This window comes from Stenella coeruleoalba (genome assembly GCF_951394435.1).
Source record: "Stenella coeruleoalba genome assembly, chromosome: 18".
In the NCBI taxonomy this organism is placed as follows: domain Eukaryota; kingdom Metazoa; phylum Chordata; class Mammalia; order Artiodactyla; family Delphinidae; genus Stenella; species Stenella coeruleoalba.
In genome coordinates, this window is record NC_137164.1 from 20,477,267 (window position 1) to 20,489,779 (window position 12,513).

The 12,513-nt window shown below is 38.6% G+C and overlaps 1 protein-coding gene across 3 annotated transcripts in view; it reads left to right on the plus strand.

The window, feature by feature from the left end:
- The window catches only part of LCP1 (lymphocyte cytosolic protein 1), an 82,132-nt gene that overhangs the window by 55,713 nt on the left and 13,906 nt on the right, over window positions 1-12,513 (plus strand). For all 3 annotated transcript variants that reach the window (XM_079903417.1, XM_079903419.1, XM_079903418.1), the window contains 5 exons: window positions 1,840-1,935; window positions 5,948-6,143; window positions 8,187-8,265; window positions 8,844-8,958; window positions 10,197-10,330. In XM_079903417.1, coding sequence (XP_079759543.1) covers window positions 1,840-1,935; window positions 5,948-6,143; window positions 8,187-8,265; window positions 8,844-8,958; window positions 10,197-10,330 — 620 coding nt within the window. The remainder of the gene's footprint in view (window positions 1-1,839; window positions 1,936-5,947; window positions 6,144-8,186; window positions 8,266-8,843; window positions 8,959-10,196; window positions 10,331-12,513) is intronic.

Consider the following 12,513-nt stretch of genomic DNA (forward strand, 5'->3'; position numbering starts at 1 on the left):
AAAGGAGCAGCTTGTTAGCATTGATAACAGATGGGCCGACACAGAAAGAGCTTAAGGAGCGGGAAGGAATGTCAGTCCCAGGAGGAAATGGTATGAGATGCTGGAATGCAACATGAGAAAAACATTCCAGTCTCCACTTTCTCAAAAGTTAAAGACATTTTCTCCAAAGACGAAGAGTCAGACGAAAGGTCACATGACTCACCAAGTCAACCCAGGCTTGTAATTCTTGAGTGACAACTTCCCCCTGCTGTGGACTTATGGCTTTTAGAACTCAAGGTCTGCCAGGCACAGTACCAATTAGAGTGAAGCTTCTAGATGGAAAGTCCCCAGTTCCTTAGGACATAAGCTAATAATGCCAAATTTTTTTTCTAACTACACAACTTTCATTGGTTATTAACATTCTTCTTGCACCACCAGCCAAACTGGGATTAATCAGAAACTGGACAGCATCCCTTTGTGCTCAACACTTAGGTTCTGCAATCATTTCAGCCAAAATTCTCAAACTTTTCAGATAAAATTAGGATGCTTGGTTGGAGCCATAAATTTACCTGAGTTCCTGTGACTGAAAGGCTGTGTTCTTTAGAATATGAGATAGGAACTGGCAAGCTGAGCACTTATACAGTGGTTGTGCCTGTTCTCTGGGAGTAGCTGCCTCACCACCAACGTTAGTGCTGTGACATGTAAGTCTGAGCATGTGGCTCAGACTTTGGGAGGTGCCCTTAAATCACACAAAGTCAGCAAAGGAGGGGAGAACCCCCAAAATACAATGAATGAGACAAGTCTCTTAGGGTCTGGTGAAATGAGGTGACTCTTAGCAAAGCTAAACAGATGGGACACATGATGTGCAGATTTTATTCATGCCTAACCCTGCGTGGAACTTTCACTGACTTCGAAATACCTACAGCAAAAAGTAAGAGAAAGGAGAAGGTAGAGAGAAGAGATGAAAATCAGTTTCCCCAGGTACAGCATCCATGGTCGGTGCTCTCTCTTCTCATCTTTCTAATGTCACAGGAGGTGAGCATACCTCTGCTCTCCCTGGGCTTTACCCAGTTTTTAAAAACAAACAGAGGGACAGCTGATTTTTCAGTCTTTAAGAGAAATTAAGATGTCTTTAAATGATTTAAATAAACTACCTGAAAATCTGTATGCTTTCATTGAATGAGAATAAACTTGTAATTTTAAGACTATGATTCAGAAAATTTTTTGTCAATAAGCCTATTTCCAGAATCTAAGAAAACATGAGAATTCAGTATCCATATCTACTCTGCAATAGCTAAACTAAACCACTTTTTCTAGCTTCTTGATAAATAGTAAATGCACTTCCCGTAATATTGCTCCCTTTACATAAAGACTGCTTGTGAATGCTTCAATATTCTGTCTTCGAAATCTTTTTCTTTTGATGATTGTCCATTTAAATGTGTTTTTAAACTCTGCCTTAAACTTCTGCTTCCTTTTTCTGTCGCTTTTTTTTTTTAACTAAACCTTAGCTGACTGACTTCTACAGCAATATAAAGGTATATATATTTTCCTGTATACAATTTAATACATGTAAACAAATTATTTTTCTCCCCTAAGATCAACAGAATAGCATTTGCCTTTTATGTATGTCCTGTATTTTTAGCTGTTATACTCCTTTTAAAAAGAAAGGCAAATATAATATATAAAGAGATAAATAGAAAATTCAAATTAGTGAATGTTCCCAGCTTTGTTAATTAAGTTGCATTCTTGAATGATAGTTGGATGAGAAATGAAATAGGTTTGCTTTGGGGAAATTATTGTCGTGCTAAGTATGTAATTAGCTGTGCCATTTTGAAATTGTAATTTCCTCATTTCTCACAGGACTCAAAAGCTTATTACCACCTGCTTGAACAGGTGGCTCCAAAAGGAGAAGAAGGAGGTATTCCTGCTGTTGTTATTGACATGTCAGGACTGAGGGTAAGGCCATGCCCCAAGTCGTGTTAGATGTGATGATTCCTCTGCATTGGCTGTTCCATTGCCCTATGTGATGCTGGCTCCAGAGTTCCATGAGTGGACATCTCTGCTTAGAGCCGTGTTAAATTGTTAAAAACTGTTAACAGTTTTGGGTCGTAACTGTGGAAAATTGAATCTGGAATTAAAATTAAGGAAGGAGAGGAATGCTAATTAAATGCCACACACCGTCAGAGGCACTTCTGCATGTGTCCCCTCATTTAACAGGCCCTGCAACACCAAGAAGGATTCTTTTTTCCATTTTTAGGTACCTGAATATTATTTCTAGAAATAGACAGGATATTTACACAAATAAATAAATTCCCACTATCACGATGAAAAACAAAATGAGATTCAGAGGGGTTCATTAATATGTTCAAGATCATGTGACAGATTAGTGGAAGTCATGTGATCCAAGCCTGGGGCTCTGTCCTCTATTAATCCTAATAAGAGGAAACCCCGCTTGCTGGGTTCTTCCTATGTGCCAGGTGTTATGCTGGGCATGTTGCTTACACTGCCCCTAATCCTTGCAAACATCACTAAAGTAAGTGCTCATAACTCTGTTTTATAATTGAGAAAACTGAAGGTCAGAAAAGTTAAGAATCACCTCATGGCCACAGAGGCAGTATGTGGCATAGCAAGGATTTAAGCCCAGGATGGCTCCGAAATCCGCTCAGCCACAGCCCTGCCTCACTACACCCTTGAGGGTCACGGGAGAAAGGGCTGGACAAGACCGTCTGAGTTTTTAGAGGTGTCTGGTATGAGGACCCATTGAAAACAAAGTGGACAGCCTAGAAGAAATGGACAGATTCTTAGAAAGGTATAACCTTCCAAGACTGAACCAGGAAGAAACACAAAATATGAACAGACCAATCACAAGTAATGAAATTGAAACTGTGATTAAAAGTCTTCCAACAAACAAAAGTCCAGGACCAGATGGCTTCACAGGTGAATTCTATCAAACATTTAGAGACGAGTTAACACCCATCCTTTTCAACCTCTTCCAAAAAATTGCAGAAGAAGGAGCACTCCCAAATTCATTCTATGAGGCCACAGTCACCCTGATACCAAAACCAGACAAAGATACTACAAAAAAAGAAAATTACAGACTAAGATCACTGATGAATATAATGCAAAAATCCTCAACAAAATACGACGAAACAGAATCCAACAATACATTAAAATGATCATACACCATGATCAAGTGGGATTTATCGCAGGAATGCAACGGTTCTTCAATACATGCAAAACAATCAACGTGATACACCATATTAACAAACTGAAGAGTAAAAACCACATGAAAGGATGCTCAACATCACTAATCATTAGAGAAATGCAAATCAAAACTACAATGCAGTATAACCTCACACCAGTTAGAATGGGCATCATCAGAAAATCTACAAGCAACAAATGCTGGAGAGGGTGTGGAGAAAAGGGAACCGTCCTGCACTGTTGGTGGGAATGTAAATTGATACAGCGACTATGGAGAACAGTATGGAGGTTCCTTAAAAAACTAAAAATAGAATTACCATATGATCCAGCAGTCTCACTACTGGGCATATACCCAGAGAAAACCATAATTCAAAAAGACACATGCACCCCAGTGTTCATTGCAGCACTATTTACAATAGTCAGGTCATGGAAGCAACCTAAATGCCCATCAAGAGACGAATGGATAAAGAAGTTGTGGTACATATATACAATGGAATATTACTCAGCCATAAAAAGGAACGAAATTGAGTCATTTGTTGAGATGTGGATGAATCTAGAGACTGTCATACAGAGTGAAGTAAGTCAGAAAGAGAAAAACAAATATTGTATATTAACGCATGTATGTGGAACCTAGAAAAATGGTACAGATGAACTGGTTTGCAGGGCAGAAGTTGAGACACAGATGTAGAGAACAAACGTATGGACACCAAGGGTGGAAAACCGTGGTGGGGTGGGGATGGTGGTGTGCTGAATTGGGCAATTGGGATTGACATGTATACACTGATGTGTATAAAATTGATGACTAATAAGAACCTGCAGTATAAACAAACAAAAAAACAACTAATACTAAACTTTCTTTGGGTTATTTGTATGGAAATATATTAATATAAATGTTTCAGAAATTACATGAAATTTCTAAAAATCTTATATGTTCTGGTATAATGTTATAAGTCATAATTCTAGTTATTACTTTAAAATGTATATCTCAGAAATAACTAAATTTCCTTGTCAATTGCATTATTATGAACTTTCATCAAATCTTTAACCGTGGTCATTTTTAAGTCTTTTGTCATTTACAGACAGTTTTGGGTGTACTCTGACGCTTTTGCAAAAATGTTCCTATAAAAGGGTTTCATCTTCAAGGAATTCATGGAAACGACTCTGACAAGTACAGGTTTCTGGTAACTGACCATACTGCTGAACTGAATGAATAAGAGTTTTCAGAACTCTAATGGAAAACTGATGAATTCATAAAAGTACTAACAAAAGATCAAGATGAAAAAAAAATTACATGGGACTGAGTGAACTGATGAAGATGATTATAGTTTTTGTGACTTTCTGTTTGAATAAAAAAAAAATCCCACAAGGACTCAGAGGTGTAAAAAATATACAAATCAATTTTCACTGCAAGTAAAGGAGCTGTTACAGTGGAGGATTACTGGACTGAATGTCAATATTATGACATAGTATGAGTGTGTTTCGTGTTTGGTAATTGCAATCATTGTTGCTTTTGTTGTGGTCATCCAAAAAAAAAATTTATTCTTACAGTTGTCTCATCTGTTTTTCAGCCACATTATCTGACACAGATAGGATTTAGAGAGAATAATCTTAGAAAATCAGTATGGTTGAAATCGTCAAGAAAAAAAATCCTGTGGGTCAATCCAAAAGAAAATCTTCATGGAATGTTTTTATCTTATGTAGAAAAACAACTTTGGAAAGAAAACAAAAGATTTTGCCAAAAAAATAAATAGAACCATACAGTATAAAAAAAAAGAAAAGAAAACAAAGGGCACAACAAGGGTCCGATTAAAACTTCAGTTTTGCCAGCACTTTAGTATTGATGTAGAGAAGTTGCCTTACCCATTCTTGTGCCTCATTTCATATCATTAGAGTTAAATCCAATGAGTTAATATTAAAGTTAACTCATTCCTGCATGAGAAGTAGAGCTTCTGAAATGTATAGTGTTATCTAGCAAAGCATCATATTAAGAGATAATTCTAGTTTTAATAAGTTCCAGTTGTCTGAAAATTTGTGGTTTCATACACTTTTAAGAGCATTAAAGGGCAATGGACCATATTTCAACAAAACTTTAGTTTTCTGGTAAGAGTCTGTTTACAAATGACTGGAGATTCTCTAGAACTATTTGAATAGACTTTTAATACATTAAGGGAGTGATCCTCAATCTGAAGTCTGCAGAAGCCAAATAGATATTATATATTTATCGATGACACTGTGTAGCTTAAATTTATTTTGTCTGAGCTGCAAGTACACCAACTCAGTGTGGGAAAGGCGGTTAAACCAATCAGAAGTTCTTGTTGGCAGATGTAAATAGCTTTGATGAACTGAAAATAGGAATATAATTTATTATTTAATAAATGAACATTTTTCATGAGGTCTATGCAAGAAGATAATAAAAAGGAAACCTAATGGTTGAAAATAATTAAGATGAACTTAAATGACAAAACTGTAGAATCTACTGAATCTCTTTAAAGACAAGACAACCAACTATTCATCTGAAATGGTTCCATTCTGTATAAAGATGGAAGGACTTGATTACTTAACTTCTGAGATTCCTTTTACTTGTGACTTTCTGATTTTGGTTCAGGCAAATACAAGTGATAATTTGCTGTTTTAAGTGTCTATCTGAGGTTGAATACTAAGGGTTTCAGTAAGATTCCCATCTCTTTTTCATATTATTATCCATGTCTACTTTGTGCCTAGAGAGGCTTTGACCCAGCCTTGAGACGTCCGTCCTTTTTCATTGCAGGAGAAGGATGACATCCAGAGGGCAGAATGCATGTTGCAGCAGGCGGAGAGGCTGGGCTGCCGGCAGTTTGTCACAGCTACAGATGTTGTCCGAGGGAACCCCAAGTTGAACTTGGCTTTTATTGCCAACCTCTTTAACAGATACCCTGCCCTGCACAAACCAGAGAACCAGGACATCGACTGGGGGGCCCTTGAAGGTAACTGGAAATTGGTTGCTTAAATGTTCGGAAAAGCGGTCACAATTCTAATTCAAGGGCAATTCAAAATCACCTCCTACGCAAACATAAGCCCCTCACATGGAAGATTTGCAAACAGGTCCTCAATTCTCTGGTACATAACAAAGAGAATAAATAGATGAATCAAGTCAGTTACAGACAAACAGGAATAATCAAATACCATTATATCACATCCATTATACATAGGCTTCATCCATTATCAGAATTAAATGTTTTAGGGAAGACAATGCATTTAATTATCAGATGAAATAAATCCTGAGTTCCAAAAACCTCATTTATGTACTTAATGGACTGAGTGTTAATTCCTAGAGGCAAGAAATTGCAGCCACGCATCATTTAAAAATGATATTTAACTTATGTTAAGAGATGCTCACTGAAATTTTTGTTTTGCTTCTTTGATTTGGATAATGGGGGCCACAAAATAAGATTTTGAGGCAGAATCCATGACCGTTACATTTAGGAGGTTAAAGCCCTAAGACTGGACAAAAAAATCACACAGCTTTAGTCAAGTTCTAATAGGTGATAGTGCCAGAGATGTTTTTCTTTTTTTCATCGTGAATTGTCCCGATATTGAGACAGAAAATCAATACAAAAGTAATAATAAATGAATGTCACCAAAGGAAGAAAATCCAGATTTAAAGAATTGGTTGATCCTTTTCTGCAGTGCTTTACTGTAGCTGGAAGTGCAAAATCAATCTGTGTTCCAACGCTGCTGCATTTGTATGATTTGATAAACAGTGGTCAGGGGTCTGTGCCTTCTGTTGACTACCAAATATGTATGTCAAGCCCTCTAATCACCCGTTTCTAGCTGCCTCTAGATCATCCAGATTTGGGTCCATCGCTATCGCTTGAAATTCAGCATATACAAGACAGAATTGATCATTTCCCCTTCCCGCATTGCCTCTCTACCCCCTGCCCCCATTCCATCTACTCTCCTTTAGAAATTCTCCGTTTCCATTAATCATACCATTTTTTTCTTCAGTTACCAAAACTCTGGGTTCCACTTTGATATCTTCCTCTCCTTCCCGCCAAAATCTCTTGAATCAACAAATACTAATAATTCTTCCCCCAGAATGACCTTTAGATTGTTATTTTTCCTTTCGGCTCTTCCGGACTCTTATTAAATCATACACCAACTATTTCACTAGGTCACTCCTCCATCCATCAAGCACTTGAATGTGCCCACGTGCTGGTGTCAAACACTATCCCCTCTGTGTGTTTAATTTAAATGCATATTGCCTTTCAGTAATTCTGCACACTGCTGCCGAGCACATCACAGTGCTGCTTTCGTTACATCTCCGCCTTGCTCAAGAATTTATCATAGCGATAAAAAAAAGAACCCATGATGACTGTCATTGTCGATAACATATCAACCAAAATCTGCTACCTGGCATCCAAAGATGCCTGATTCTGGTTCCAGCCACTAGACAGCCTTGTCTCTGTGGCCTCTACAACACAGATCCCTGAAAAATCAGTTCCTAACGGTTTTAACGCTCCCTTTGTGTTCGTATTTACACAATCTCCTACTTCCACTCCTTACTTATCCCCCCAGATCCTCTCCTCTTTCCTCTTTAGTATCCAGATTTTACTAACCCTCTAAGGTAAAGCTCAGATTGCGCTCCCTCCAAATTTAGCCCATAAAATTCTCTCCTTTATCTCAACTCGAATATAAATATCTACCTCATATTTTAGCCCTCCAGCTTGCATGATCCCTCTTTGATGCCTAAAATACTTGTTTTTCCAGAAAGAATGCAAGCCTTTGAGGGACAGCCCTGAAGAGTTTCCCCACACAGGATCTTGCGCACCACTCATAGATGCTCTAGAGATACTCATTGAATTGAAGTGGAAAAAAAAATTAACACAGAATAGCAACCCTCATCCAAATCCATTAGGGTTTTTTTTTCTACTTTCAGTGTTTATTACAGCTTCTTTAGTTAAACTTTGATCATAAAAAAAGGCATATTTTCTAGCTACGTGAACGATAACTGGTCTTCATTCATTTAGGTGAGACAAGAGAAGAGCGGACATTTAGGAACTGGATGAACTCCTTGGGTGTAAGCCCTCGAGTCAATCATTTGTACAGGTAAGAATATTGGAAGACTCTTCCTTAATATGAGGTACCAAGACCTGGAAAGATCCCCAAGATTTCATATACCACTGTGGTGTGCAATTCTCTTTACAAAGTGTGTGCACCTCGGTGAGAAGGGGGAAATGCCACGTTGAGCAGCAGATGTGAAGAAACTCACTTCCATACACCAACCTTGCTGTGTATTTAGTACAAAAATCATAACCCAGCAGCCAAAGGACAAATGGAATCCCTGTCGTAAACCCAAGATCTGCTCAGAAGCAGGCCAAACAGTAAATGTTCAGTTTGTGGCTGTGTCTCCTATGCCATTTGTTAGAGCCGTATTTCTTTTTCTGGAGGCTGCGTGTTTCTGCTGAAGGGGCAAAGGTGGTCACACCTGGGGGAGACCTCCAGTCAATTCCCTCCCTTTCTCTGAGTCGAGGTTTCTTCACCTCTAAAGATGGAGCTACTGATGCCAGTGTTGCCAATTGCTGGGAATGTTCCTTGAGCTAATATGTAAGGAATTGCCTGGCCCGCCGCAGGAGCTTCATAAGTGCTGAGTATCTGAGAATTCTTTTGTGTTTGTTTTTGTTCAGTGACTTATCAGATGCCCTGGTCATCTTCCAGCTCTATGAAAAGATTAGAGTCCCTGTTGATTGGAACAGAGTAAACAAGCCACCATACCCCAAGCTGGGGGGCAATATGAAGAAGGTAAACAATGACTCTTTTTTTTTTGGTTGCGTTGGGTCTTCGTTGCCGCATGTGGGCTTTCTCTAGTTGCATCGAGTAGGGGCTACTCTTAATTGCGTTGCGCAGGCTTCTCATTGCAGTGGTTTCTCTTGTTGCGGAGCTCGGGCTTTAGGTGCATGGGCTTCAGTAGTTGTGGCACATGGGCTCAGTAGTTGTGGCTCGTGGGCTCTAGAGCACAGGCTCAGTAGTTGTGGCACACAGGCTTAGCTGCTCCGCGGCATGTGGCATCTTCCAGACCAGGGCTCAAACTTGTGTCCCCTGCATTGGCAGGCGGATTCTTAACCACTGCGCCACCAGGGAAATCCCAAACAATGACTCTTCTAATGTTCTGGTAGGCAGTTGAAGTCATAAGCCTGCAAGAGTACCTTGTGAATACTTTATCAGGAGGCCAGACTTAGATAACTGTTTATCCATGGATTAAATTAGAGTACTGCAATCAGAAACCTGAATGGTTTTATTAAAGTGAGTTCATTATTTCAGTTGATTACTTAGTTATAATTCCATGTTGGATGTCTTTAAACTTTATGATGTAAAAATTCTAATTAAGATAATTAGAGCAAGCAGAGCTGCAGGGTTGCTTTTGCCCCAGCAAGATCATCATTCTAATTTTCTAAAGAATCGAAGCCTTGTACTAACAGTTTGACTTGTACAAATAGTACGTCTAGTGTCAACGTAATGGGAACACATTGTTTTGTAAAAGCAGCCACGGGGTTGGCACGAACATTTCCCACCATTTCTCATGCCTGTGACCCAATGATGCATGCGTCACAGCCACAGGAATACCTGTCCCACATGTCGGTCTACCGTGTGCGTGTAGGATGGAGAATTCAGATGTTCTATGTCAATCTCTATGAATTCAGCTATTTTAGGAACATTATAGACAGGTCACTTAGTATGGCTGTCTAGTTCTGTAGTGTGATGTAGCCATGAAAATGTTCATCATCATAATTCATTTTGGTTTTGCCCTTAAAGTACACTATGAATATGTTTTTGGTGGGAGTGAGGGGTTCCATTGAAGAAAAGACAGAAAATCATTTGACTAACTTAGCATCCTAGAATTGCAGAACCAGGCGAGGCTGGAGAGATCAATCAATCTCACCTTATTGTTTCATTTCGTGTCTTTATTATCTTATTTTCTCGGGTATTTATCATCATCGAGATGCTGACATTAGATTGTTTCCCTTCCCGCTCATTAACAGCTTGAGAACTGTAACTATGCAGTGGAACTGGGGAAGAATCAAGCGAAATTTTCCCTGGTGGGCATTGCGGGCCAAGATCTCAATGAAGGAAACCGCACCCTGACATTGGCCTTGGTTTGGCAGTTAATGAGAAGGTAATGCAACCCGGGGGAATGACATTTTATTGAATGTATTCTTCATCTAGAAAAATACTTGCAAATTTCAGAGTTGTGATTTAATTTGATAAAACAATATTTTAAGCTAAACTTAAAACCAAAGGAATGTTGGCAGAGCAGTCCTGCTTTATTTTTTTCTTCCATTCAGTTCTGACAGTTCTGTTTCAGGTACTTTGAAACTCTGTTATTAGGTTCGTCAGTGTTTTAGATTGTTATGTTCTCTTAATGAATCACCCTTTTTCATTATGGAGTGACCCTGTTTATGCCTGGTAATATTCTTTTCTCTAAAACCTATTTTTCCTGATATTAATACAGCCAGTCCTGCTCCTTCTCGATTAGTTTAGCGTGGCACATTTTTTTTCCATCCTTTAACTTTTAACTGATTTGTGTAAATACAGTCACTTATGTTTTAAAGGGGCTTTCAGAATAAGGGGGGAAATATGCTATATTTACCTACCTATCTGTCATTTCAGGTTCTCTTCTTCCCATGGTGTAGATCCAGATTTCGATCTGATATCATTTGCCTTCTACTTGAAATATTTCTAGCAGTGCGCCATCTGTTGGCGAGGAATTATTTCAGCTTCTGTCTGTCTGAGAATATCTTTATTATATTTTCATTTTTGAAAGGTATTTTATCTGAGTGTACAATTCTAGGTTGATAGTTTTTTCTTTCGCTATTTTGAAGATGTATTCACTCTCTTCTAGCTTGCATCATTTCCAATGATAATCTGTTGTCATTCCTGTCTTTGTTCCTCTGTATGTAATATGTCTTTTTTCCTCTGGCTTCTTTTAAGATTTTCTCTTTATCACTCATTTGAAGTAATTTGGTTATGATGTGCTTTGGTGTTTCTTGTGCTTGACATTTCTTGAGCTTCTTGAATCTGTGGGCTTACAGTTTTCACCAAATTTGGAAAAATCTTGGCCTTTATTTCTTCAAATATGACTCCTGTACCCACCCTCTAGTTTTTTGGGAACTCCAGGTACACATTTATTTGGTCATGTGAAGTTGTCCCAAAATTCACTGATGCTCAAATCATCTTTTTCCTTTATATTTCTTTTTTTCCTCTCTCTCTTTCATTTGGGATCATTTCTATTGCCTTGTCTTAAATTCACCACTCCCTTCTTCTACAATGTCTACCATTAATTCCATTTGGTGTATACTTTTTTATCTCCGACATAATAGTTTTCGTGTATAGAAATTTGATGTGGGTCTTTTTGACATCTCCTCTACGTCTTTCCGTAACACGCTTGAACATATAGAATATAATTGTAATAACTGTTATTTCTGGGTCTGTTTCTATTAACTGATTTTTGTCTTCATTATGGGTCATACTTTTCTACTTCTTTGCATGCCTACTGATTTTTCATAGTATGTGAGGCACTGTGAATTTTACCTTGCTGTGTGCTAGATATTTCTGTATTCCTTTAAATATTCTTGACTTTTGTCCTGGGATGCAGTTAAGTTACTTAAGTACAATTTGATCCTTTGGGGGCTTACTTAAAATCTTAATTAATCTCGAGCTAATTTTGTCTCTCAATATTGAGATAATCTCTTCTGAGTACTTTACTTGATGCTCCATATATCATGAGATTTTTCCACTCTGCCTGGTAGGGACCAAATTTATGCCAGCCCCTGTGTGAACTCCAAGCATTGTTCTACCCATTCATTTCTGAAAGTTCTTTTCCCAGCCTCTGGTAATTTCCTCACATGAATGCTCCAAGTAGCACTCAGCTGAACCCTTGAGGCAAACCCTCTGAAGATCGCGGGAGCTTTCTTTCTAGATGACTGTCCTCTCCAGGCAGCTCTCTTCTCCCTGTTATTCTGCCCCACACATTCTAGCGCCCTGGCTTCCTTAAGTTCTCAACCCTGTCCGCTTGGCTCAGGGTCACTGTCATGCTGTTTGGGTTCTCTCTCCCTGCACTGCAGCCTGGAAACTCTCCATGCAATAATCTGGGACAATCCTAGGGTTTACCACATTTGTTTCCCTTCTCTCGGGGACCACTGTTTTGTGCTTCCTGTTGCCCAATGTCTGAACATCGTTTCATAGTTTTTCACTGTGCTTTATGTGTTTAAGGCAGAAAGGTAAACTGGTCCCTGTTATTCCGTCATGACCAAAAGCAGAATTTCCTGCTACTTCCTTAACAGAGAACTTTAGATACCT